The sequence below is a fragment of the Marmota flaviventris genome, chromosome 1 (genome assembly GCF_047511675.1).
Source record: "Marmota flaviventris isolate mMarFla1 chromosome 1, mMarFla1.hap1, whole genome shotgun sequence".
NCBI classification, from domain to species: domain Eukaryota; kingdom Metazoa; phylum Chordata; class Mammalia; order Rodentia; family Sciuridae; genus Marmota; species Marmota flaviventris.
The window spans coordinates 6,395,035-6,421,790 of NC_092498.1; the positions used below are offsets into that span (position 1 = coordinate 6,395,035).

At 55.0% G+C, this 26,756-nt stretch overlaps 2 protein-coding genes across 3 annotated transcripts; one reads left to right on the forward strand and one right to left on the reverse strand.

Annotated features, from left to right (window-relative positions):
• On the forward strand, positions 1 to 13,967 carry Atg9b (autophagy related 9B). The gene is made up of 15 exons (XM_071610841.1): positions 1 to 75; positions 241 to 850; positions 993 to 1,036; positions 1,171 to 1,235; positions 1,442 to 1,603; positions 2,198 to 2,339; positions 3,827 to 4,581; positions 4,765 to 4,918; positions 5,114 to 5,293; positions 5,825 to 6,061; positions 6,256 to 6,389; positions 6,549 to 6,645; positions 6,832 to 6,955; positions 7,038 to 7,178; positions 12,965 to 13,967. Exons 1-14 carry the CDS (start codon positions 10 to 12, stop codon positions 7,163 to 7,165), a joined length of 2,898 nt encoding a protein of 965 aa, XP_071466942.1. The 5' UTR covers positions 1 to 9; the 3' UTR covers positions 7,166 to 7,178; positions 12,965 to 13,967.
• Positions 8,076 to 26,756, reverse strand: Nos3 (nitric oxide synthase 3). Of its 2 annotated transcripts, XM_027943420.3 has the most exons (26): positions 26,556 to 26,756; positions 24,829 to 24,931; positions 24,283 to 24,431; positions 23,967 to 24,129; positions 22,659 to 22,750; positions 22,426 to 22,567; positions 22,129 to 22,268; positions 21,834 to 22,008; positions 21,260 to 21,361; positions 20,300 to 20,494; positions 20,122 to 20,195; positions 19,843 to 19,987; positions 19,505 to 19,609; positions 15,935 to 16,002; positions 15,421 to 15,537; positions 15,156 to 15,330; positions 13,138 to 13,270; positions 12,945 to 13,023; positions 12,646 to 12,833; positions 11,960 to 12,132; positions 11,450 to 11,660; positions 11,284 to 11,371; positions 10,206 to 10,327; positions 9,146 to 9,294; positions 8,743 to 8,937; positions 8,076 to 8,607 (listed from the first exon to the last, which is right to left on the reverse strand). In XM_027943420.3, exons 1-26 carry the CDS (start codon positions 26,717 to 26,719, stop codon positions 8,446 to 8,448), a joined length of 3,609 nt encoding a protein of 1,202 aa, XP_027799221.1. In that variant the 5' UTR covers positions 26,720 to 26,756; the 3' UTR covers positions 8,076 to 8,445. The 2 variants fall into 2 exon arrangements, with proteins under 2 accessions (XP_027799221.1, XP_071466939.1); XM_071610838.1 differs by lacking the exons at positions 8,076 to 8,607; positions 8,743 to 8,937; positions 9,146 to 9,294; ... (4 more) ...; positions 12,646 to 12,833; positions 15,156 to 15,330.

The following is a 26,756-nucleotide window of genomic DNA, read 5'->3' on the forward strand; positions in this document are numbered from 1 at the left end:
GGTCTGAAGATGGAGACTGTCTTCTTGTCCCAGTGCATGCCCAGTCCGTGCCTTCCGAGTTGGCACCTCTCCCAGGTATGGGGGCTGGGCCCTGAGAGGATTGGCCTCAGGTTGCCCTGCAAGGGGTGTGAGTGATCACACAGGTGACTGAGAGCTGGGACGCCCGAGGCCTGCCCAGCCTGAGTCACCTGGTACTGTTGTTGTCATTGTCCTGGTTGAAGTCCCTGCTCACTTCTATAGATCTCTGTGGGAAGAGCCACAGCCCCATCCCTCCAACCTCAGGAGAAGAGAAGCCGCAGCCTGATGGTGAGCCGAATGGGCTGGGGGGGGAGCAGGGGGCGGCTGGGGCACTGGGGAGAGCTGGGGCCTGGCTCAGTGCCCCTGCTCCCTGTGCCCCTGCTGCCCCCTACTCCTCCGCGTCGAAGACCTGGGGGAGGGAGGGTCTCCTTCTTCTCTCTGTCCCCTACCCCTCGTACAAGAAGCTCCTCCTCCTCACCATTCCCTCCTGCCCTGGGGTCCTCCTGCCCAGTGCTGCAGGGGACAGAGGCCTCTCAGCCTGGCCACAGTGCCCTCCCCATCCCAGCTACCCCCCCAACACAGGCAAGACCTGCATCGACACCCGCATCTGCTTCCTCCTCCTGGGGATCCCACTCCACCCCACCCCTGGCCTCTGTCACTCCCCCTCCCTCACGCCGGTGCCCCCAGGACCCTCCTGGGCTGCGGATAGGCCCTCTGATCCCTGAGCAGGATTATGAGCGGCTGGAGGACTGTGACCCTGAGGGGTCCCAAGACTTACCCCTCCAAGGGGAGGAGCAGCAGCCCCTACTTCATGTGCCTGAAGGGCTCCGGGGTGAGTGTGTGGCAGGGAATAGGTGGGGGGACTAGGAACTTCATGGCTCAGCCCTGTGGGCCTCTGGCATGAGTTGAGGGTGTGGAGAGCTGATTGCTCAGGGGTCAGCGCTCAGTCCTGATGTGCTGTGCTTCCTGCCTAGGCTCCTGGCACCACATTCAGAACCTGGACAGCTTCTTCACCAAGATATCCTTTGTATTGGTCTTCAGAGGAAGCACGGAGGGAGTGGGTCCCTTGGGTGGGGAAGGGTTGTGGGAGGGGAGGGTCCTCAAGAAGAGCCCATTGCATTGTGCCTCAGGTGTCTTTAACACCACTGCCACATCTATAGCTACCGCCAGCGAAGTGGCTTTGCCTGCATCCTGCTGGAGGATGTCTTCCAGCTGGGGTGAGAAGCTGACCCTGGCCCCGAGCATTATCTTCTGCTTCCTCCATAATGCCTGTTGCTCCCAGCCCAGCCCAGGCTTGCCCCCAGCAGGCCCTGGCTCTGCTGTGTGTGTGTGTGTGTGTGTGTGTGTCCCACCTAGTGGTGGGCGGGGCAGAAGCCCACCTGCCCTCAGGCTCATCACAGTCCCACCCCCGTACCTTTCACAGACAGTTCATTTTCATTGTCGGCTTCACAACCTTCCTTCTTCGATGTGTGGATTACAATGTTCTCTTTGCCAACCAACCAAATAACCACACAAGGCCTGGGCCATTCCACAGCAAAGTGAGCTTGTCAGATGCCATCCTATCCTCAGCCCAGTGTGCAGAGAGGTGAGTGACAGCTGGTGAACACTGTGGCTAGGTCAAGATGACAGGATGGTTTAGATGAGCAGTTCCCAAAATTTTTGGTCTCAGGACTAAGTGTATTTTAAAACACATTTCAAGTTGATGGAGTAGCTCAAGTAGATGATGATTAAGAGATTCATATTTATGTATGTTTACCTTATTAGAAGTTTAAGCAGAGGACTTTAACTTTATTTTTGTAGTTCTGGGGCTGGAACCCAGGGGTTCAGGCATGCTAGGCAAACACTCTACCACTGACTACACCCTCAGCCTCAGGGCAGCTTTAAAACCTAGGAATGTGCAAGCACACACTCCCCAGGCTGTCAGTGTGATGTGAAATTTCTTGTGGTTTCTGGAAAACTCCATTGCACACTTGCAGGAGAATGAGAATTCAAAGAGCAGAAAGCATTGGTGTGATTTGCAAAGAAGTGTTGATTTTGCAGACACTTGTAAGGGCCCCTTTGGGGATCCGCCTCCCTGGACCCCACTTTGAGACCTGCTGGTCTTGCCACTGCTCCAGATGACCGTCTCCTCTCTGGGCTTCCCGTGTTTCTCCACCACGACCTGTCCAACCCCATACAGGATTCATGCCAGCCCCCTGCTGGTCTTCCTCCTGGTCCTGGCTGCTGGCTTCTGGCTGTTCCAGTTGCTTCGCTCAGTTTGCAACCTCTTCAGCTACTGGGACATCCAGGTGTTTTACAGGGAGGCTCTGCACATCCCCCAGGTAAGCTACACAGGCATGTCTGCCTTGAGAGTGTGAGCAGAAGAGAGAGGCAGGAGTTAGGGGTTGCACAGGAGAAAGAGCAAGGGCCATGTGGATGGAAGCACTACCTGGGGAGACAGCAGAAAGGGCAAGGCCTTGTGACACCTGCCCTGGACTAAGAGTAATGTAGGTGGTGAGCACCTCCACTTAGGAGACATGGTCCTTGCTCTCATGGAACTTCCTTTGTTTAGATGTGTCACATAAGATGACTTATAGTCACATGCTTGTGGTAAAAACAATGGGTGTTTAGAGGAAGGGTTGTCACCTGGCTTTCTAGAGCAGGAGGAATTTGAGCTGGGCTTGGAAGGTCAGGACAGGAAGAGGGGAGGACATTCCAAGCCCCAGTTCAGGATTTGGGAAAGCAATAGGCATCTCCAGGCAATGAGGAAATCAACCTGCTGGCTTGAAACGGAGCCTCCAAGGGCCTATTGGGTGATTACCACCACCACTGTAATAAGCCACTTTGTTGGCTTTGTCACCATCTCCTGGTCAGGCTCTGTCCTTCCTTGCTCCCACTCCTACCTCCAAATCTGAGTTCTTTATTCAAGATACCTTCTGTGGCCCACTTCCCTTGTTCCCCTTCAAAATTCCAGAGCCTTTGGCGCAGGCACAGCCCTCTTGCACTGCAAGGGGAGGCGTTCTAGAAGACTTGGGAGTAGGGAGGCTTCAGGTGCAGAGTAGGGGAAAGTCAAGAGGCCAGCAGAATAGACAGGAGAGTAGGAGCTCTGATCCTCTTGGAGGCTGCTGACAATCCCCCTTCTTTTTCCTTCTCTCCCATTCCTTCCAGGGAAGGGGAGATACTGGGATGAGCTGGAAAGGCTGGCTCATAAAGATTTGACTAAGCTGGTCTGGGGAAGCTGGGTGAAACTGGGTTAATATGAGGTTTACAGACCTCCAGATGAGGTCTGACAGCACAGTTGCCTTAGGGCATGGTCAAAGCCAGAGTCATGGGAAGACTAATTTGGTGACAGCACAAATGGCTAAGAGTGACTGTGGCTGAGTGTCTCAAAGCCTGCCCAGGCAGTAGGTAGTGAGGACAGGGGCCCAAACGTGATAAGCATACTGGACATGGGAAGGAGAGATTCCCCCAAGACTGGCCAGTCATTCTGAGGGGAGGCTCAGAAAAACCTGACCTTAAGGAGCCAAGAAGGCAGCTTCCATACCTGGAATTTAATGGTGTCACCAGGGAGCAGTGACTAATGGCCACATGAGTGGCAGGGATGATGAGAAGCAGAGCAATTCAGAATAGGACAGAACTAAGTAGGAAGTGGCTCTGTTAGCACAGGATTAGGCAGAAATCCAAAGGTGGGGATGGAGGATAAGTGGCTTAGCTTTGGTACTGGTGAGTTTGTGGCCGTTTGTAGGCAGCCCGTGAGGGTGCATTGAGCTTGGGCATCACTGTGGAGTAGAATCAGGACGGCTAGTGCTCACCAGGCCCTTCTCCTTAGGAGGAGCTCAGCTCCGTGCCCTGGGCGGAAGTGCAGTCCCGCCTTCTGGAGCTGCAGAGGAGCGGGGGGCTATGCGTGCAGCCTCGGCCGCTGACGGAATTGGACGTCCACCATCGCATCCTGCGTTATACCAACTACCAGGTGGCGCTGGCCAACAAGGGCCTGCTGCCCGCCCGCTGCCCGCTACCCTGGGGAGGCAGTGCGGCTTTCCTCAGCCGCGGCCTGGCCTTCAACATCGACCTGCTTCTCTTCCGTGGTCCCTTTTCGCTCTTCCGTGGAGGCTGGGAGCTGCCTGATGCCTACAAGCGCAGCGACCAGCGGGGCGCCCTGGCCTCGCGCTTGGGGCGCACAGTGCTGCTGCTGGCTGCCGTGAACCTGGCGCTGAGCCCTCTCGTGCTGGCCTGGCAGGTGCTACACGCCTTCTACAGCCACGTGGAGCTGCTGCGACGCGAGCCCGGCGCGTTCGGGGCGCGCCGCTGGTCCCGCCTGGCGCGCCTGCAGCTGCGCCACTTCAACGAGCTGCCACATGAATTGCACGCGCGCCTGGCCCGCGCGTACAGGCCAGCAATGGCCTTCCTGCGCGCCGCGGAGCCCCCGGCGCCCCTGCGCGCGCTCTTGGCTCGCCAGCTCGTCTTTTTCTCTGGCGCGCTCTTCGCAGCGCTGCTGGTGCTCACCATCTATGATGAGGACGTGCTCGCAGTAGAACACGTACTCACCACCATGACTGCGCTCGGGGTGACAGCCACCGTGGCCAGGTGGGACGGCACATACCTGGGGTGGTGTTGGTGGTGTATCCTTTTTTGACCAGGGGCTGAATGAGACCCCTTCCGCTGGCGAACCCTAACCTCTCCCACCTCTAGCGCCCACCCCATCTCTCTGTTCCACCCATTGTTCTCCTAACCCCAGATCCCTTCCCCACCCCAAACCCCGCCCTCCAGGTCTTTCATTCCGGAAGAGCAGTGCCAGGGGCGTCCCCCGCAGCTCCAGCTGCAGGCCGCCCTGGCGCACATGCACTACCTCCCAGAGGATCCCAGCGCTGGCGGCAGGGCCAGTGCCTACGGGCAGATGGCGCAGCTACTGCAATACCGAGCGGTGAGGGTCGGGATCACTGGCGGCTGCGGAGGTGACACGGCACTGGGTGGTCTGGCTGGAAGAGGCAATGGGCCACACAGGGACCTCCAGCCTACCGAGTGCCTAGGTTGGAGGCTTCTTGCCCTGGCGAGTGTCCCTGGGGGCTCCCTAACCCTGATCACTGGGGGGGTCCCTCAGCAACTCCTGCTTCCCCAGGTCTCTCTCCTGGAGGAGCTCCTGTCCCCACTCCTCACCCCGCTGTTTCTGCTTTTCTGGTTTCGCCCTCGTGCATTGGAGATTATTGACTTTTTTCATCACTTCACTGTGGATGTGGCCGGGGTTGGGGACATCTGTTCATTCGCTCTTATGGATGTGAAGCGCCATGGCCACCCTCAGGTGAGAGCCCTTTTCTGTCCTGTGGGGTTATGCTGGGTAGGAGTTTGCTTGTCTCACCCAAAGCAGACCTGGGTTTCAACCCAGCTCCATTGCTTGCTACCTGTGACCTTGAGCAATCTCTTCACTTCCCGGTGCCTTAGTGTCTTTACCAGGTGAAGGCAAGGAGAGTAAGCAGAGTGTAGATGTGTAAGGATGACAATGAGATGACATCGGTAGACCCTTTACAGAGTTGCTGGCAGTAAATGGGAGCAGAGGGCCTCACAGAGGCTGGGAGAGGGGGGATGGCCAGTGGTTAAGTTTAGAGAGGACAGCCATCCCTTTTCCCTGGGGCCTGGATCTATAGCACTGGGACTGTCTGTATTTGGAAGCTGGGTCTAGACCTAGGTCCTGCTCCTCTGCTTTTCTGGATGATCCTGAAGTCATTGTCTCAGCTCTGTTTCCTTCACTTGGAACATGGAACAGTATTTCCTGTCCCACCTACTCCCCAGAGGCTCAGTGTCTAGCATCTTGAAGGACTGTTGTTGCTCACAGTGGCTCTCGGAGGGACAGACAGAAGCCTCCCTGTCTCAGCGTGCAGAGGATGGAAAGACTGAGCTCTCCTTGATGCGCTTCTCGCTGGCACACCCACAATGGCGTCCACCAGGGCACAGCTCTAAGTTCCTTGGGCACCTTCGGGGACGGGTACAACAAGATGCAGCTGCCTGGAGTGCTACCTCCACTCGAAGCCCCCCAACTCCAGGGGTGCTCAGCAACTGCACCTCACCTTTGGTGAGTCCCAGACCTGTCCTACCCTTCTGCCCTTCCCACCCCTGGTCCCAGCCTTCCCCTTTTCCCGTTTCACTTTTGTGTTAACCTGGTGGCTGGCCCAACCAGCCTGCTCTTCTTCATTCTTCAGATTTCCTTTACCCCCTTCCTTCCTGTCCTCTCTTCTGACCCTTTTGGTTTCCTCTTCTCTTGTTCAGCCAGAGGCCTTCCTGGCCAACCTCCTGGGGAATCCGTTTCTACCTCCAAGGGACTTGAGCCCCACAGCCCCCTGCCCAGCTGCCGCCACAGCCAGCCTTCTTGCCTCCATTTCCCGCATTGCTCAGGACCCCAGGTGAAGGGTGGAGACCTGAGACGCAGGGGAATCTTGTTTGGGGCTGATTCTGCAGAAGGAGGGAGCTGGGTGCAAAGGGATTTGAAAGAGGAACTATAGTCTGACCCTCCCTCTGGGGGAAAAGAGCATGTCTCTTGACCTCTGCATACTGTGTTCCAGCTGTGTGTCCCCAGGAGGCACTGGGAGCCAGAAGGTGACCCAGCTCCCAGAGCTTGCTTCTGCTGAGATGAGTCTCCATGCCATCTACCTACACCAGGTGAGTACAAGGGTGTCAGGAAGAGAAATATGGGGAGAAAGGAGATTAATACGATAGAGTGGAGGGAAGGGTGCCTAGAGTCTGAGAAAGTACTTGACAAGAGCTGCTATCCCTCTGTACCTAGCCCAGGGGCTTGGCCTTGCCCTTGGGCAGGAGGGAGCCCCTCATTCTTCTTCATCCATCTAGCTTCATCATCATCAGCAGCAGGAACTGTGGGGCGAGGCTTCAGCCTCCTCCCCATCCAGGCCCTGGTCTAGTCCCTCACAGCCAGCCTCGCCCGATGAGGAGAAGCCATCCTGGTCCAGTGATGGTGAGGAGGCTGGGATGCAGGGGCAGATGTTACTAGATGTTGAACATCATGGCACTGCCCAGCTGACGGCTTTTGTCACCAGGCTCCAGTCCTGCCTCCAGTCCCAGACAGCAGTGGGGAACCCAGAGGGTCCGGAATTTGTTCCATAGAGGGTTTCAAGAGACCACAGACACCCTGAAGGAGCCTGGCCAGGTCCCCAGCACTGACTGAACAGACTCTTCAGGTCAGTATTGTCTGCTTTGGAGGGGAAGGAAGGAAGGAGGAGGAAATTGGTTTGGAGCAGTTGTAGCGGGACGGGAACACTGGTGGGATTTGGAGTAAAGGGGATGGTCATCTCTAGGACCTAGATCCTTCGATTTCTATCAAGAGTCTTCTCCACCCCCAGGTTCCTGGCTTCTCCAGCTACAGGAGATTGTGGATGGGTGTCATGGAAGGACACACAGAGCCCTACAGACGACAGTCCAGGATGCTTTAGTTGGGCAGAACCTGGGGGTCAATAAGGAACTGGCCCCAGAAAACAGGAAAAGAGTAGGAAAGGAGGTGATGCCTGTGGTATGGGGAAACCAGTCTAAGGAATAGTCCCCATATAAAGGGGCTAAAGGACAGTGCCCCAACTGGCTGTCTTAGAGCAGTTATCTGGGAAGAAGTTCTCTGATAACAAGATGGAGTTCAGGGGCCCAGATGGAGATCAGGCTAAGTATTAGAAAGACAGTGAGGAATGTGGTCTGCAAGGCAGGGGGTTCTTCCCTCTGGGGGAAAGGAGCCTCCCCTTTAGGTTCCCATAAGACTTGGGGAAAATGGGGCCTTGTGTGTGGAAAAACTAGGGAGGGCTGATCTTTTGGACTTCAGCATTGAGGAAGTAGGTGTGGCTTCTTATCCTGTGTGAAGTAAGCAGTAAAAATTGCTCATAGCTGTGTGACAGTAGTCTCTGGCATGCCCCACTCCTGGCAGCTGAGGGCTGCATCTGCTTTCTCAATAAAGAGCAACAGAACAACACAGGAGAATTGCCTGTGATTGGCTGGAAACCATGGTTTTAGAGTGCTAGGTCACCTGCAGTGTGTAGGACTGGCTGTCAAAGAATTACCACCCCCACAGCTAAACAAGTTAAAACAAATCTTGTCTTTTTATAATTGTAATCCATAGGGATTGGGTTAGGCATCTCATAACATCTGGCATGATGATCTCATAACATCAGTCTCACGGTACTCTTCAATAATAAATATTTGAATGATTTAGACTTTAAAGGTGATACTCCTTCCTGAGGGGGAGGGGGAATCTACAGCTCACCTAAAGCACACCAAGGCAGGGAAGCCAGTCTGGAGAGGAAGAATTTTTCTTATTCCCAGAGGAATAAGGCTGGATTTCTGTAGCCTTGCAACAGGTGCTAGAAGGCACCTTTAAGAGGTGAGGGGAGGTGGCTGGCCCTGGTTAACCGACAGTAGTGTGATAGCCTCTATCTTTGGGCACTGGAGTGGAAAACCAGAGGGCCATCAAGGGTAGAGGGTGTCTGAGCCTGGTGGGTCAAACGCCCAGGGCACTGCGCCCCGCAGCTGTCGCTCCTGCAGGGAAAAGCTCTGGGTGCGTATGCGGCTTGTCACTTCTTGAGTGCGCAGAGTGAGCCCGAAAATGTCTTCGTGGTAGCGTTGCTGATCCTGCGGGAAAAGAGCTCAGTTTATCAGAACAGGGTTCGAGAACCTAGAGGCTTGCATCGGACCTGTCCCGGGCCCCGCCCCTTCACCCGGTCAAGCACTGCCCCCGCCCTGGCCCCGGGCCTCGGCCCTTCGCACCCGCAGCACGCCGATGACGTCACCCGCCTCGTCCAACTCCATGTCGCCCTCTGTCGCTAGGATTCGCTGCACAGTTTGCAGGACGCTGGTTGCCATGGTGACATCGCCGCAGACAAACATGTGGCCCCTCTCGAGGCACAGCACGCGGTGCACCTCAGCAGCCAGCTCAGTCCTCAGGACGTCCTGCACGTAGGTCTGGGGGATGCGGGTGAGGGGCGGAACGTGACTGTGGCGGGCGGGGTAGGGCCTCCGCTCCCGGGGCGAGGTCTAGGGCGGAGGTGGGCATGGGTGGGGCCGAGTGGTTGAGGGGGCGGGGCCTGGGACCGCGTGCCTACCCGAGCGCACTCACTACCCTTCCCTCTGCCAGGCTTCAGGTAGCCCCCGCGCCCTCGGGGTCGCGCACCTTGGGGCTGTCGGGTTCCCGGGAGAAGGCGGTGAGGACGCGGCCAAACACCCCGCGCTGCTGGGCGTCTTGCACCTCGTCGCGGTAGAGATGGTCGAGTTGCGAGCATCGGCAGCCGAATACCAGAGTCATGGGGGCGGGCTGCAGTCCTACGAGCAACACGGCTTGGGAGGGGCCCTATTTGGGTGCAGCCCTAGCGACACCGCCCCATTCATTGGCCACCTTCGCCCAGACTGACAGCCCAGCATTTATGTCGAAAGCAACCACTTTCCTGGCTGTTTGACCTCTAGGGCAATACGTGACGCTTTCATAGAGACCTTGAAGTCTCTTTACCGAGAAGGAAACCGATCTCAGGTGGCTGGCCAGTGGTGGAGCCAGGCTAGAACTGGGTCTTCTGACTGGAAACTCCATGCCCTTTGCGTTGTGACATCGCAGATTCACACATTCTCCCACTCCTTCAACCTTCTTCTGAGTCACAGCCCCCTTTTGATTGACACCCCATGCCCAACCTAAACACCCTGTCACTTCCTTAGGCGAGCCACACCTAGGTGAGCTCTGGCACAGCCCAGAATCTACCTGGGACATTCTTTTGCCTTTTGGGTCTCAGCCCATCCCTTCTTTCTTCTTCTTCTTTTGCTTTTTTTTTTGGTACTGGGGCACTCAACCACTGAGCCACATCCTCAGCCCTTTTTTTAGAGACAGGGTCTCACTGAGTTGTTTAGCACTTAGCTGTTGCTAAGGCTGGCTTTGAACTTGTGATCCTCCTGCCCCAGCCTCTTGAGCCTCTGGGATTACAGGCATGCGCCACCACACCCAGCTTGCCTTCCTTCTTAATTCAATTCTGCACCTAGTATGTACCAGGGAGCCCGACAAACAAGGCCCAGCCTCACCGCCAGGCACCTCCCAACCCCAGCCTTGTTCTAATAAATTTCCCTTCACCTTTGGCCCCAGTTTCTTGCACTCTTTCCTACCTGCTTCCTGCTTTCCAGCCCCACCCCTTTGTCCCTAGAATGTGTGACTCCTCCTGCCTTCCAGTCAGTCCCCGCAGCCCCAGCCTCACCTTTGCTCTCAATGTCGTGAAGCCGCTCCTGCCAGAATCCCCTGAAGGGGGCAATGCCAGTGCCTGGGCCCACCAGGATGCAGGGCAGACTGGGATCAGGTGGTAGCCGGAAGGAGGGAGCCCTGGCCAGAGAGACTCCATCAGGCCCCCTTCCTCCCCGGGCCCCAGTTCTTACCAACCTCAGGCAGGTGGTGCAGACAGAAGAACCCAGGGTCCAATGGTAAAGGAGTTATACCTGTAGAGTCCCTGGAGTCGTCTCTGGATCAGTTAGTGGGATGTGTTTATTTAAAAAACTCTGCCCACAGGCAGAAACTCCCTGGGGCTGTAGCTTCTAAGGGATTGGGTTAGAGGAAATTTAGTTTGGACTGGAGGGTACTTAAATGACTCAACTTAGGGGTTTCGGAAAATATGTGGAAGGACAAACAGACTTTTGATTAAAGGGAAGCTCATTGAGTATTTAAAAGCCATCATGTTGAAATTTGGTTTATATTGAGTTGAGTGGATTCCTGGGTGGGTTTGGCTCCCTGGGCCTACTGGGTGCTGAGAACACAGTCACAAGGAGATTTGGCTCCTAGCTTCTGGAAAGGGTCAGATAGGAACGCAGCAGGAGGAAAGGGCTCCTGAGATCTTTCACTCCTCAGCACTCTGGCTGAGGGTGGTCTTTACCCTAGGTAGTCCTTTCTGGGTTGAGTGGGGTCTTGGGGACCACAGTCCCATGTGCCATGTCTTCCAACACAGATTGTGCCCAAGGACAGAGGCCTGTGGAAGCCATGTTTCACTAAGTGACAACTGGCTGGCCTAATCCTGCTGTGTCTCTGGAAATCGTAGTTTTAAGTCAGGACCCTGAGTCCAAATTAGTGAAGTCCAAAACTTAGCCACCATTCTCAAGTGGCCTGATGATACCCTGTCCTTGGTCTGTTATGCAGTAACACTCCTCACCAGAGTTACCACCTGACCCTCCGTGACCTCCCCCACTGATTCCCCATCTGTTCCCAGCCAATCATGTGGCACTTTCTCTATCCCTGACTGGACATTCTCTTTACTTGATGCCCCTCCCCATCCTGTAGTTTTCACTTACCCTCTAATGAAGCAAGGCACGAGGTCTCCAGCCTTGAGTTGGCTCAGCCATGTGGAGCAGACTCCATAATGTAAGGGGCCCAGCCCATCTAGTGGGTGGGGAAGAGAGGCCAGTAAGGGGCCTGTCCTGGTTCCACTGAGGGACCTGTTCCTGCTCCTGTCCTTACCCTGGGTCCTGTATGCCAACACAGCTACGGTGAGGTGGATCTCTCCTGGGTGGGTGCTGGGTGCTGAGCTGACGGAGTAGTACCGGGGCTGGAGCAGGGGCAGCTGGGTGAGGAGCAGGGGCGCAGGCAGTGCCACTGATGGGAACTGCTCCAAGACCTCCAGCAGTGTGGGACAGCGGAACCACTTCCACTCTTCATAGCGCCGGGGGTCCTGGCAGAGCGGCATGTGGTGGACTGGGTGCCCCATAGCCCTGCTTGGTGACCTCCCTTTTTGAGCCCTCCCTGCTGAACCTCCTTGGGTTCCTCCCTCAGTTCAGGCCAACCAACATCTCTTTACAATCTTGGGCATCCAAAGATGCATCAGTCAGACTGAAGCTGGGTCTTAAAGCACCAGGACAGATTGGCCAGGAGAAGAAAGTCCAGGCAGAACCTTGCGTGAGGACTTCCTGACACTGGGTACCCCCGGCTCATGCTTCTCTCTATCCCTGCTCCCTGTGGGCTGGCCCCCACCTGGCTGAGGGCCTCCAGTTCCTGCTGTTCGCTGGACTCTTCGGCTAGAGTGCTGAGCAATCGAAGGAGGCGAGGGCTGGGTGGAGAAGTGATGTCCAGGAAGTAGGTGAGAGCCTGGCGCAGCGTGCACGGGGGCAGCCGGGGGTCCCGCACCCAGCTCGGGGGAGGGCCACCTAGGGTCGGTGCACAGGGAGCTCTGAGGAAGGGGCCCAGCTCACACTGCACTATCTGGGCTCAAGTTAGCTTTGGGGGGATTGACTCACTGTGTTTTATTCGGAAATCTGCCCTCGAACAGTAGTGTGGGCTTATCTGGGCCTGTCTGGGCACCCTCAGTGTATTTGTCTGGGCTTCCATACCCCTAACCCCTGTTAAGATTTATCTTAACTCTAGTCGCTGATTTGGTAGAAGATACACTAGCTATGGAGCAAGTTGGGGAGGCTCTAGGAGGAGCCCAGAGCAGGGGAAAGTCTTTTGGGGTCACGTTGGGGGGCAGGTTCTGAGACCAGAACCATGCTTTGTGTGGACCATGCTGCAACAAGGCCAGCCTGGCAGGGGTGGCACACCTAGCTTCAAGCTAGTGCCAAGCAGTGAAGGGAGGTGGCAGCCCTGCAGGGCGGACCTCAAGGGGCCACTGGGCCAGGGGAGTGGAGCAGGCTCTCAGTTTCTTGCGCAGATGGAGCCCTTACCAGGGCTGCCCTTCTCCAGCTGCTCCACTGCCACAGGCTCGCTGGGTGGTGGCGGGTCCTCCACGCGGCTCAATAGCGCCTCTACGAGGCCAGGCCGGTTGGGTGGGCACACACCTATATGGTCCCCAGGCTGGTACTGCAGCCCCTCCTGGCCTCCAGTGTCAAGGCGCACCAGGATGGTGGCCCGGCTGCAGGTGGGGAGTTGGCAGTTATAGAGGGTCAGAGAAGGGCAGGGTGGGGATGGAGTTTGGGAGGAGGAGGCTGCAGTGGGCGGGGGGAGGGTGAACCATCTTCCTCACGTGGATCTGCTGCTTTGCAGGTTTTCCACTGAGAGGACTGTGGCCTGGAACATTTTCCGCCTGTGCACATGGATCAGGCCTGAAGGTGGGGAGGAAGCAAATGAAGAGGCTGAGCCTGAGCCCCTGGGAGAGTGAGTGCTGCCCCCCAGCCCCCCACCCTGGGGACAGCAAAGATCCAGCATGCAGGCCGAACCTGGCAGCAGCTGCAGGCCCTCAGCCTGGGCACTCAGCCGGTACCGCTGACGCTTCCAGCTGCGCTTGGGGCTGAATATATCCTGGGCCGCTGCCTTGGCATCCTCCCCCACACAGAAGGTCTCACAGGAGGCCTGAGGGATGAGTAGAAGGGCTGAGGACCTCCTGCCACCAGGGAGTGGCCCTAGTGAGGAGCCACTCCCTGGTGAGAGGGTGTGACATGGGTGTGCACTGGGCCTGTGGGATACACAGCAGTCTCCTGTCATTTGGGGTGGCCAGCCGCAGGGGCCACGGCAGCCCCAGGAGCAGGAGGGAGGATGAAGAGAGGCCTGTGCTCACTTCACAGAACCTTGTTCTCCAACTCATGGCTTGGCTGCTGCTCTGGGGACCTGCAGACGACTCCTTTGACTACTTGTCTCACTTGTCTTATAAGGGATTTCCCTGTTTCTCAGGGAGCAGCTCAGTAAAGGCAGCTGTGCACTCAGACCTGCATTCAAATTCTGACTCCTTACATTTTTCATGCCTCATTTCCCCATCCTGCCAACTCATTGAGTTCTGGTGAAGTTTAGATGAAATACTTTATGTAAAGCCTTTAGCACGACCCATGCAGATAGTAAATGCCATCTTCCTATGGAGCCGGGTCGGGGGTGCATGCCTTGGTATCTGTTTCTGGCCAGGAACAAGTCCAGTGAGCAGCTTGGACATCCCAGGCCTGAGTTCCAGGGCTTGTCCATGGCTGGCTAAGGCCCATATCACCAGGTCCTGTTACTGTTTCTTTTTTGATGCACATAGTCTTATATCTCTTCCTTCCTTCCTTCCCCAGCCCCTCCCTTCCTTCCTATCCCCACTGCTACCACCCCAGTAAGGCCAGTCTTCCTGCCTCTTGGATGCACTAACTGGTTCCCCTCCATTAAAGTCATATTCCTGAAACTTCACATGTGCTACTTGGGAGGTCGAGACAGGAGGATCGAAAGTTCTAGGCCAGCCTGGACTAGCACTGGACAACTTAGCAAGACTCTGTGTTAAAATAATAGAAAGGGCCAGGATGGTACTCAGTGCTAGAGTGCCCCTGGGTTCAACCCCCAGTACTGCAAAGAAACAAAATGCAAACCAAAACCAAAACGTTGTGGTGGTGTCCTGCTCCAGAACTTTCAGTGGCCCCTTTTTTCTCTTTAAGTCTTATTTTCTATTCCCTCCTTCCCAAGCTGGGCCTGCTTCTCTGGATTGGCCTTCCCCTCCCCAGGAAATCTTCCACCTCTCGGGCACCCTCCCCACCAGCCCAGCCCCTCTGAGGTGGCCTTCCTCCTGGCTCTGGATGCAAACATGCTGTGGGCTCCGGATGGATGGGATCTGGGGGCAGCGGCCCTACACAGAACAGTGTCAGCAATGAGGAGAAAGAGCCCCTGTTCAGCTCCAGGCATAATCCCCAGGTGGGGATCACTGCCTGCTGAGGAAGCCCAGGCTTAAACGTCACAGTTCTTGGGACCCTGCCCTGGCCAGGATCACCTCTCCTAGCCAGGCACTGCCTGACACCTACCTGGCCTCCAACTTCCTAAAGATCCCAGGCTGCTCTTAGTGTTAGTCTTGCCTCTGCCTGACCCTCTCAATTCGATCTCTTTCCCGGTATGCAGCCCACCACTGGCAGGGGGCCTACCCTGCACACACTGTGTGTGTACTCATGGGGCCCAGCCTGGGCCTGACTGACCACCCTCCTGCCAGGCCCTGCCTGTTCCCTTTTGTCTAAGCTTCTGCCTGGGTGTGACACCTCCTGTTAGGGCACATTGTCCACGACTCAGGTCTGAGCCCAGATATGTTGGCTGTGCAGTGGCAAAATGAGAGTGGATTTGGGAAGGAACAGAAAGGGGTAGGAAAAGAGACAAAAATCAGGGATGTGGTAAGCCTCTAGCTGCAACATCGAAGGTCTCAGCACTGAAGGAATAGAGGAGAGTGGCCCCAGGGTGGTGAGGATGAGAATTGGGGGCTGGACAGGATCAGACACTGGGGTGCCTAAGGGCTCACCTGGAAGGCAGCCTGGGCCCAGCCGCGGAAGGCCTCCTCCTGGCCACACAACTCGTCGCCCTGGCCCAGCTGCAGTAGCCGTTCCCCACCCAGCTCCTCCAGCCTCGTGTCCACCGCCCGAGCAAAGGCACAGAAGTGGGGGTATGCCCTGGAGCCCAGCCCGAACACACAGAACCTGGGGTGCAGGGAGCCATTGTTGGAGCCGTCTGTACCAGCCCATGTCTGCCCTCAATCCCTGCACACCCCTTTTGGTGAGAACCCCAACCTGAGGGTGCCCAGGGCCCCTGCGCTGTCTGTGTTGCTAGACTCCTTCCTCTTCCGCCGCCAGGAGGACACGAGGGGGTCTGAGCAGGAGACACTGTTGAAGCGGATTTTGTAACTCCTGGCAAGAAGACAGAGACAAGGATATCAGGGAACTGGGGAGGCAGCCCAGGCCCAGGCCTAGCCTGGGGACAACTTCAGGGTTTCATCTCTGCGATAGGAAGGGACCTGCCCTTGGGAGGAACTGAGGGGCAGCCAGGACCAGGGTCTGTTCTGGTTCCACCTCCCTCTGAAGGAGACTGCAGGACTGTCAGCCTCTCAGAGGCTTGGGCCTGGGAGTGGGTGGGCCTCTGGGGAGGGAAGACCTCTGGGGCTGGGATGATGTTCAGGCCTCCTGGCTTCTGTCTACAAGGCTTTTGGGGAAGGACTTGAGGCATGGGGTGGGGGTGGATCCTTTCCTTTGGTGTCTTCAGATGCCTCCCGCTCCCTCCCCTCCCCCCAGCTATCTGCCCACTCACTTGTGCTGCTCTGGCCGAGGGGAGCTGTTGTAGGGGCCGGACATCTCCATCAGGGCTGCTGCAAAACTCTGCCCAAGGAAGCATTCATATCATGGATATGCATTTCACACTCCACGAAAATGTGAAACTGTACTTGGTTGATCTTTAATATTCTTTTTGTTGCTGTAGTTGGATACAATATCTTTATTTATTTTTATGTGGTGCTGAAGATCGAACTCAGGGCCTTGCACGTGCTAGGCGAGTGCTCTACCGCTGAGCCACAATCCCAGCCCTATCTTTAATATTCTTTTTTTTTAAGATCTTCTATTTTTTTTTAAATTTATTTATTCATTTATATGTGGTGCTGAGGATCGAACCCAGGTCCTTGAAGTGCTAGGTGAGCGCTCTACCTCTGAGCCACAACCCCAGCCCCTAATATTCTTTACTAATAACTTCTAGTTTTTGTTTTGAAAATTTCAGAAGAGGGTTGACTTTTTGAAAAAGTCTACTTTTACACAACTATGTAAAGTAATATAAGAGAAAGACCATCCTTATCTACCGTAACCTCCATGGGAGAGACACCGTTGACAGGTAGAACATTTCTAGCCCTTCAAAAATGTGTATATGCTCCTTGGGGTTATCAGGAGGTAAGCTGAAATAATGTAAGATTGAAAATATTATAAATGGAAAATATATTTAATATACTTAGCCTAGCTGGGCAAGGTGGTACATGCCTGTAATCCCAGAGACTGGGGAGGCTGAGGCAGGAGGGCTAGAAGTTGAAGACCAGCCTTAGCAAGTTAGTGAGACCCTGTCTCAAATTAAAAAAAAAAAAAAAGGGTGGGGAGGGGATGCTGGAGGTGTAGCCCAATGGTAGAGCACTTTCCTAGCGTGTGTGACACCCTGGAGTGGGGGGAAGCACACTTATAGTAAACGTATAGTTGTAAGGATTTTCACAGAACAAACCTGTGTAATTGGCATCTCAAGAACCATTACCAGCATCCCAGAATTCAACTTCTTGTCTCCAACTTGGGGTGATCAATCAATTTCCTGATTTTTTTTTTTTTTTTTTTTGGTACTGGGAATGGAACTCAGGGACACTCAATCACTGAGCCACATCTCCAGCCCTATTTTTGTATTTTTTATTTAGAGACAGGGTCTCACTGAGTTATTTAGCACCTTGCCATTGCTGAAGCTGGCTTTGAACTCGCGATCTTCCTGTCTCAGCCTCCTGAGCCTCTGGGATCATTGACATGCGCCATTACACCTGGCCTCAATCTCTTGGTTTCTAACACTATGGATTAGTGTGGCCTTTTTCTGAATTTTATACAAAATGAATCCTACAGTATTGATTCTTTTGTGTCTGGCTTCTTTCATTCATGTTTTGAGATTTATCTGTATTGTGTGTGTTGCAATTTGTTCACGGTTAATGATGGAACAACTTGTTGATCCAGTCTATCGCTGATTATTGTTTGAATTGTTTCCAGTGTGGGGTGTTATGAGCAATGCTGCTATAAGTATTCTTGTTCCTATATCATTAGTGAATCACCCCATTTTCTGAGGGGTTTATTACTATATTTGCTCCCTTAAAAATTTGGGGTAATATTGAAATGCATAAATCTTTTTTTTAGGGGGGACACTAGGGATTGAACTCAGGGGCACTCGGCCACTGAACCACATCTCCAGTCCTATTTTGTATTTTATTTAGAGACAGGGTCTCATTGAGTTGCTTAGTGCCTCACTTTTGCTGAGGCTGGCTTTGAACTCGCTATCCCCTAGTTTCAACCTCCTGAGCCGCTGGGATACAGGCATGCACCAATGTGCCTGGCCCCTCAAAGAAAATGCATAAATCTTAAGAGTGCAATTCAAGCTGACCAGTTAGCAGTTACAAAAAATAAATAAATAAAAAGGGAAAAAGTTTAGGTCTATGGTATGGCCCAACAATTCCACTCCTGGATATTTATCCAAGAGAAATGAAAACATAAGCCCACAAAAGCCTGGTACAAAAATGTTCTTAACAGCTTGATTCATAATCGCCCCAAACTGGAAAGAGCCCAGTGTCTAACATATCCCAGTGTTTAACATTCAGCAGAAGAATGTTAAACACGCCAGGATATTCCCATGGTGAACACCACTCATCGGGCGACGGGAACACAGGACTGAGTCATGTTACAACATGGGTGAATCTCACAAACAGGCCAAGTGACAGAAGCCATGGTACTGTGTGCGTCCATTGTATGGCATTGGGGAGCAGGTGACACCAATCTGTTATGCCAGGAATGGCAACTATGGTAGGGAGGTGGATGGGGAAGGAGACTGACTTGGAGGAGTCGATGAGAGAACTTTTAGGATGATGGAAGTGTTCTATATCTTATTAGAACTGTGGGCCACATGGTTTTATTTACTACTTTTATGCTGAAATAAGTCAGTTTATGGTGTTGCTTATGCTTTGAAAGTTTGTCCCTAGAATTTGTGTGTTGGGAATTTAGTCCCCAAAGTCATTTGGAGATGGGACCTTTGGGAAGTGTTGAGTCATGCAGGCTCTGCCTTCAGGAATGGAGTGGTCCACTCTGGATTAATGGGTTGTACTGGGAGTGGCTTTGTTATAAAATTGAGCTCTGTCCATGGGATGCCTTCTGCCATGTCATGATGTAGCCAGGAGGCCCTGCCAGATCCTGAGAAGACACTGAGATCTTTTTTAAAAGACAGATCAGAATGTGGGCTCATATGGACAGGAAGGCAGAGGAAGAAGGCTTCTGTCTGCAGTCAAGCCTGCTGTAGGGGATTCTGGGTCTAGAGGTGGTACTTAGTGCTAAAGAGGCATTACTCCTGGGAGAGGAAATGCCTTTAGCTTGGCCAGCTCAGAAATTCATACACTGAGAAAATAATGGTTAGCAACAAGACGTTCATTGGTGGTATTGTTGAGCAAGTAAAGTTATCTAGTCTATGTTGGGGTCTAAAGCACTATTTCTTTCTGTTAAGTAAAGAAGGAAAGGAAAAGCTAAAAGCAGGGAAGTCAGTGGAGTATATTTGTTTTTTGTTTTTCCATTTGTCAATACCCAGGAGCACACAGTGGCACACCCCTGTAATCCTACTGACTTGGGAGGCTGAGGCAGGGGCATCGCAAGTTCGAGGCCAGCCTTAGCAATTTAGCGAGGCCCTAAGGAACTTAGTGAGCCTCAAAAAAGAAAAAGGGCTGAGAATGTAGCTCAGTGGTAAAGTAACTCTGGGTTCAATCCCCAGTGCCAAAAGAGAAAAAAAGAAAGAAAGAAAACCCAGCAAACTACCTCTCCCCCAAAACAACAACAATAAAAACCCCAGGAGCAGTCTGTTCTCTTCGGTAAGCTAGGAAGTGCCTTTCTCGTATTAAAAACTTGCACTAACAATGGAGATGACCTGGGGACACAGGCAGTGTGTGCGCAGAGCTGGGGTGTGGCTTGTGCACCTTGGCAGGTCCACATCTCATTCTCCCACGTGGGGGCTCCCTTGGCATCTCCACTTTCCTTCCAGGGGTGTGTGTCCAGCCTCTCCAATTTAGACTCTCTCCTCATTCCCAGCAGCCCTCTTTGCCCCCTTTCCGGAAGGCCTCACCTCTCCATTCTCTGGGGGATCTCCATTCCCAAATGTGCTGGTCACCACCAACACCAGGGTCTCGTGCTCCAGGGACACCACGTCATATTCATCCATGCACAGGACCTGTGGGTGAGAAGACCAACGTCCTGGGGGCTTGGCCCTGTTGCCCCTGCCCCTCACCCTCCTTGGCAGGGTGAGATTCAGGTCCTGACTTGATCCCTGAGTCCTTGTGTATGCTGGGGTTCCTTGTGAGTCTTAAATTTGACCCTCTCCTGTCCTTCAGGGCACCTCTGAAGGTGCTGACAGAGGCCTGCCCCATTCCCCTGCCAGCTCCCTGCCCCTGGGCTTAGTCCTACCCGGGGGTCAAACGCCTTCCGGAAGAGCCTCCCCAGCTGCTGTGCATAGCTCTGGGCCCGGCCAGTCTCGGAGCCATACAGGATGGTTGCCTTCACACGCTTCGCCATCACCGTGCCCATGAGCGAGGCAGAGATCTTCACCGCACTGCAGGCGAGAGTGAGGTGAGGGCCTCCCGGGGCAGGAGGGGTCCAGACCCCATCAGAGCAAGGGCCTGGGTGCCACTGCTGGGTTGGATCCCCCAGGAGTGAGGGCGAGGGGAGCACTTCTAGGGAACTCACTTGGCCACCTCCTTGAAGGTCTTCTTTCTGGTGATGCCAGTGCCCTTGGCTGCACTCCCCTTCCAGGGATCTGGCTGCAGGAAGTGGGGGGGGGGCAAAGAACATAAAAGGTCAGCAGTTCCTAAGCTGCTTGCTTAGTGCTGGGCCCAGGGGGGCAGGAGCCAGCTGGGGTGGGCACCTGGTAGCGGAAGGCAGGGGATAAGAAATAGTTGACCATCTCTTGGTGGAAGACAGGAGTGAGGCTGCCTGAGATGGGGGGCACGATCCAGGCCCAGTCGGCAGGGCACCCGCCCCTGGCCTTCTGCTCGTTCTCCAGGTGCTTCATGAAGGAGGCTGTGGCCGCATGGTGGTCCACAATGGTCACTTTGGCCAGCTGAGGTGGGGAGAGGAGAGAGGTTGGGCTCAGAGGCGGCTTGTTGACCCCATCCCTTCTACTTCTATCACGTTTGTCACCCCACCCTACACTAACCTAGCATATACTGTGTCCCCTCAAACCACAGTGTCACCTCCAGATTGTAGCTTGCATGGTCATGTTCCAAGTTCAACATGGGTAGCAATCCCAATCTCCAGTATCTGTAAACCTTGCCCCCAAACCAAAATATCCTTAACTCTTTTTTGGTACCAGGGATTGAACTCAGGGGCGCTTAACCACTAAGCAACACTCCCAGCCTTTTTTTATTTTGAGACAAGTCCTTGCTAAATTGCTGAGGCTGACTCTGAACTTGTGATCCTCCAGCCTCCGCCTCCCAAGTCGCTGGGGTTATAGGTGTGCGCCACATGCCCAGCTATCCTTCACTCTTGAGAAACCTCGTAGAAGTAGTTGGCAGGCACCAGATTCCTCCAACTACACATCTCAGCATGTACTACACCTAGAATGCCCTCCATCCGGATCCTCAGTGGATCCCACAATATGCCGCCGGGATAGAATTGCTGAACGAGGTTCCCAGCATGCACCAGGCCCCCATACTGTAGCATCTGGAATAACTGTGGCCATAGCTGCAGGTCCAGTGTGCCCCATGGTACATGGACTATGGAACGTCCACCATCCAAGTTCTGCCCCAGTTTCTAGGTGCCTCTCTCTTTTCTACCTGCTGCACCCCTGGCCCTTTGCCTTCCTGGCCAGTGTGAGCCCGCGTACCTGGTAACTGTGCAGCACAGCCACGTTAATTTCCACTGCTGCCTTGTCTTTCCAGAGGGATGATGTGGTGCGGGTATCCAGGTCCATGCAGACGGCCACATCCTGAAGCAGGGGAGCATGGCATTGGTTGGGACACAGGCAGTGGGTAGTGGATAGAGAGTATCTCATCTCAAACTTGTGGGTGAAAGAAATGAGAGGTAGGAGCAGGCCTTGGGGGGCTCAGCTGCTCAGTGTGGTCTAGCTCAGGTTTTTGCCTGCAAAGTCACCACAGAGAAGAGAGGCCTTGTGCCAGTCACTTCCCAGGCAGTCCTGGGCCTTAACTCTGAAATGGGTCTTAATCTTTTAAGGCCTCGCTTGAGAAAATCTGATGAAAGCTATAGAACTGTAGATTCTAGCTCTGGAAACACACACACACACACACACACACACACACACACACACACGTGCCCCTTTGCCTTGGCTTTGGTGTTTCTAAAACCCTTGTCCTTAGACCTGATGGAGCTCAGATTCTCAGGTTGGCCTTCTGAGGGTAGGGCATGCAGCTCCACACCCCCTCTTCACCAGTGGCCCTCACCTCCAGAATGTTATAGCGGTGAGGGTCACAGAGGTTCCTCATGCCGATCTCAGAGCTCATGTACCAGCCGCTGAAAGGGGCCGCGGGAAACTCCAGTCCTCCTATCTCCAGTAGCATGTTGGACACCGCAGGAAGAGCGTACCAGCGCAGGCCCAGGGCTGCGAACCACTCCAGCCTGGGGGTGTCAGGCTTGGATCAGCCCCCCCACAGAGCCTTTGCCAGGGGCTCCCTGCAGCCTCTCCTCTAGAGGCTCGGAGATGGCCTTACCACCCCACCCTGTCCCTTTCATGCTCACGTGGGGTGCTCTAGGGGCACCTCGAGGACCAGCTCGGGGGGCAGAGTGAAGACTTCTGGGGGCTCATCAGGGGCCTGGAGCAGCAAGGGTAGCACATCAAAGCGACTGTTTCCTGGGGTCCAGCCATGCTGGATGCAGAGCTGTGTGGAATGGGCAGAAGTGGGTCCCAGGGGCCCTCTCCAGGTCCTCTCCATTAGTCACTTCCATCCTTCACTTCAAGAATCCCTCACTGGCTGGATGTCCTTGCCCAGCAGTACCCTCTTCTTTGTCATATCCCATTCTTGCCTCAGTGCCCACCTCGGTGATCTCCACGTTGGCAGGGTCCCCCCGCACAGAGCCATCCTGCTGCCTGTAGCCAGCATAACGCACTAGCTGGCTGTTCCAGACTCGGAAGTCCCCGCGGCCTGGGGAGCGCTGGGGGAACACTGTGATGGCTGAGCTAATGTGGGGAAGAGAGCTGGTCAGAACCCCTCCTTCCCTGCCGCCCAGGGTGGGCTGGGGCCTGGCACAGTGGGGAGGAGGGCACTCACCGGATGTTGCCCTTGTTGGTGGCGTACTTGATGTGATTGCAGATGTAGGTGAACATTTCCTGTGCAGACCTACAATCTCGGGCATCAAACACCTGGGCCCACCAAGGCAGGGGGAAAGGCAAAAAGAGAGGGCTCTTGAGTGCCAGCCCAGTGGGAACTTGTGCGTGGCTCTCTGGGAAGGAGGCAGGGGCTAGGGGAACCACTCCATGTCCACTTAATCCATCCTCTCTATTTGTATCTATGATGACCCCTTCCTGCCCTGCACCCCTGCACACCTTGCATAGCCTGCTCTGATCTCTTGGGGCGAGTCTCTCCTCCCTCTAGTAGCTGACTTTAGCTGCAAGGGCAGGTGACCCTGGTCAGTCTTCTTACTCCTTGAGCACAGTGATACTGGGAGGGGTGGCTGTACTAGGTGGCCTCTGGGGCTGACAGTCTGACGCTAGGAGTCCTTTTGACTGGCAGAGTGGAGGCCTCAGGAAGAGGCTGGGAGGTCTTATTCCTGTCTGAGGGAGGAAGAAACTTTTGACAGGGACAGGGGTTGGCAGGAGCTGGCCTGGGGCCAAAGGAAGGACACAGCAAGACAGCAAGGAGTGGGGACTATTATGGAAACTTTGGGTATAAGTTGAGCTAAAGCTTTGAATAATTTAGAGGTTGGGTGAGGGTTGGGATAGTTCTTATTTTATTGGAGGCGCCTTTGGGATTTGCTGAGTCTGTGGTTTCATTCCACATTCTTTGATGGCCACTTATAGCCAAGGAGGCCAAGGTCACGGATTTAGTTCCCCTTTGAGTCCCTTGCTTCTCTAGTGCTGCGGTCCCAGGCTGTTCCAGCAGCCCAGGCTAGCTCTGAGCTGTGTGTGTGTGTGTGTGTGTGTGTGTGTGTGTGTGTGTGAAGGAGGGTGTGGAGGGTGTGGGGGCCAGCAGGGAGCAGGGGGTGTGAGGAGGGGCCTGGTTGGGTAGCAAGTCCTGCCTGGCAGAAACAGCCAGTTAGGGGCCTTTCCCAAAAGCTGCTTTTTGTTCCTCTGACAGCCACCTAGGGTGTCCCTGCTCAGCTGTCCTCACATGCTCAGTGGGGCTTAGAGTTTTCATCCCTGTCCCAGCCAAGGGTCTGCTAACCAGGTGTCAGCTACCAGACTGAGGCTCCCTGGGGACTCTGAGGGTGGGCCCATCCCCTTACTTTTCATCTCTAGGGCAGTGGTTAGAATCCCCCTTACTGCCTGGCACCCCAGGGAAGCCTCAGGGGCTACCCACACCTTCCCCTCTCCTTTCTGTTCCCCGTGCTCATCCTGGGCACGTGCCAGCTGGCCACACCTGCAGCTTTCCCCACTGGATCCGGCCCACACAGCGGGGAGCATTGCGCCAGGCTTGCTTGGCCCCGAACACCAGCTCACTCTCCCGGAGCTGGTAGGTGCCCGTGGCTGCCACCTCAGCCTCCACCTCCTGAAGCCGCTGCTCATGGGCCTGGGAGCCGCTCCTAGGGAGAAAGGGAGGGCACGCCATAGGAAGTGGAGGCCTTCAGCCTTTGGTGTGAGGATCCGATGAGGGAATGGAGTGTAGGGAGGGTGATCCTGAGGTTTCTGAGGCCTCAGTGAGACGAGGGGGCACTGTGAGGTCAGGGAAGTCTCACCTCTTGATGGAGCTGTAGTACTGGTTGATGAAGTCCCTGGCCTGACCCAGCAGCTGCTCAGTGGATGGAGGGCTCTGGGAGGGTCGACTCTGTACTTTCCTTGGAAATACAAGGGAGCCCAGGCAGCGTCTTGGGGTGCAGGGCCCATCCTGGTTAGGGGGAGCAGGGAGCACAAAGGTCCCCAAGTCAGATTGTAGGGTTGGTTGTGGGGTGGCAGGGACTGGTTCAGGAGTTTGGGGCAGAGGGAGGGAGGGTTCAGGGAGGTGTGGGTCTGGGCCAGGAGTGACTGGAAATGGGGGTGAGGTTGGAAGGGTTTAGGGCATACTTGAGTCAGGGCTTGGGTCAAGGCGAGGGACTGAGAGTCAACAAAGTCCCTGCCTGACCCTCAGCTCCTCTGATTCTTTCCAGTCCTCACTACTTTTTGGAGACTAGGGGCTAATTCAAGGCAGGGCAGAGTTTCCTTATTCTGGCCTGCAGCTGAGACCAGGCCTCAAAAACTATACCCCCACCCGCAGCCCCCAGGATGTGCTGGGGGCCCCCCCTTACCTGCTGGGCCTGGGCACTGAGGGTGTCATAGGTGATGCTGCCCATCTCCCAGTTCTTCACTCGTGGGAACTTGGGTCCCTCCGGGGGCCTGGTTAGTGGGGGACTGTTGGGAGCCAGGGACAGAATCACAGGAAAGGAGTTTGTTTCTTTTGGGGCTCCCCCCAGATAGCCTGGATATCCCTCCCACAGCACCGCTAATCCCACTGATTTGTGGCTTGCCGGCCGTCTGCCTCCTGACATTTTCTGTTACCCTGCACAAGGCTTCAGGAGGTAAGTAGTGACTGCGCCCCTACGTAGAGAGGGCACTGGAGGCTCGGAAAAGTCAGGGCTCCTGGCGGAGGTGTGCAGGTGGCGCTTTTCCCCTACCTGCTGCCTCTGGCCTCCTGGTGCTCAGTCAGGCCTGGGCCTCCAGGCTGGGTCCCCGTTTCTGTATAGTGCCCGCCTTACTTCTTTTGCAGGCGAGCTGTTGCTATGGTCTGAATATGTCTCTGTAATTTCACGGACTGGAACCTTGGTCCCCACCATGGCAGTGTTGAGAGGTGAGACCTTAGAGGTGATTATGTCAAGAGGGGGCTCTGCCCTTGTGAGTGAGTGATCCCGTCATAGATGAACGGGTTTTAGCGGAAGTGGCTTTGTTGTGAAAAGAACACGTGCCCCCTTGTGTTGTCTTGCCACATGAAGCCCCCTGCCATGTGAGATACCCATGCCATGCTCTTGCACTTCCAGCCTCCAGAACCATGAGCAAAATAAACCTCTTTATACGCCACTAGATCTCAGGGAGTGCGGTATAGCAACAGAAAATATACCAGGACAAGTGTCCCATCCTTCAAGTTGTCACAAGCCCTACTTGAGGGGGATGGAGCCCGTGCTCATCTGAGCTGAGGGAAGCCCCTGCAGGGATTCCTCAACCCTGATTTTCCTTCCACTCACACCCCTCCTGACAGTGGCCCTCGTGTGAAGGGAAGCCTCAGAGGCCTTATCACTTCCTCCAGAGCCGCCAGCCAGCGAGGGGAGGAAGGGAGGGACTCAGGCTGGGGTGCGCCTGAGCTGCAGGGCCGCAGCCCTGGCCTAGCACCCCAGTGGGCCTCCCAGTCCTTCCTTCTCCAGGGATTTTGGCTCCAGAAGGGACTCTTCTTGGGGCTAGGGCTGCAGGGTCCAGTTTGGGGCTGGCAGCCACTAGAAGGGGGCCTGGAGCAGAGAAAGGGCCTAACCCTGCCTTTTCAGCCCCCACCTCAAGGGCCTGAGTCTCCTGGCTGAGCTCTCTCTTCCTTCCATGATACCCCACTCTCTTACTTTCCTTGAATGCCCCTCCCCAGCTCCTGTTTCGTCCAGTTAAGCGTGATGATTGCTTAATCATCACTTCTGTTTGTTGAAGGCTTGCCATGAGCTAGAAACTTACAACCCGATGGGGTAAGTACTACCATGTCCCCATCCTATACAAATACAGGCTCAGAGAGGTAAGTAACTTTTTAGAAGCCAAACAGTTCTTGGCGTTAAACCCTGGTCCAATTCTGTAGCAGGCCCCTTTAAGTCTCACGTTCACCTGCTACCCTCAGACCTTGACCCTGGTCTCTTTCTGCCTGTCCTGTCTATAGTCTATACTGATGGCCTTGACCTTTTGTGTCGGTGACCTGACCCTTCTGGCTGAGCTGCTGGCTTCAGCCTTTTCCAGCCCTGGGCTTTAGGCCTCCACAACACCCTCCTGCCCACCTGCTCCGGTCTCTCACCTGTGGTCTGGTGCCGGTGGGGGTGAGGGTGGGGACGCTGGTGCTCGGCTGGGCTCTGATACTGGAGAGGCTGGGCCCTGTTTGCCGCACAGCCCGAGGCCCAGCCCCAGTCCCAGGCCGCAGGGTGGCCCAGGCTCCTGGCCCACGCTCTTCAAGTTGCCCATGTCGGCTGCACGTCAACTCTGCCTCCCGCTCCAGCAG

What these genes read in the sequence shown, in the direction of transcription:
- Atg9b (XM_071610841.1), top strand. Translation starts at nt 10, where the DNA reads ATGGAGACTGTCTTCTTGTCCCAGTGCATGCCCAGTCCGTGCCTTCCG. An exon ending in CGAGTTGGCACCTCTCCCAG is followed by an intron (nt 76 to 240) that starts GTATGGGGGCTG and finishes TCACTTCTATAG; the next exon opens with ATCTCTGTGGGAAGAGCCAC. An exon ending in GCAACTGCACCTCACCTTTG is followed by an intron (nt 6,062 to 6,255) that starts GTGAGTCCCAGA and finishes TCTCTTGTTCAG; the next exon opens with CCAGAGGCCTTCCTGGCCAA.
- Nos3 (XM_027943420.3), bottom strand. Translation starts at nt 26,719, where the DNA reads ATGGGCAACTTGAAGAGCGTGGGCCAGGAGCCTGGGCCACCCTGCGGC. An exon ending in GTGCCCCTAGAGCACCCCAC is followed by an intron (nt 22,009 to 22,128) that starts GTGAGCATGAAA and finishes TGACACCCCCAG; the next exon opens with GCTGGAGTGGTTCGCAGCCC. An exon ending in GGGCCCAGGCTGCCTTCCAG is followed by an intron (nt 13,271 to 15,155) that starts GTGAGCCCTTAG and finishes CTCATCCCTCAG; the next exon opens with GCCTCCTGTGAGACCTTCTG.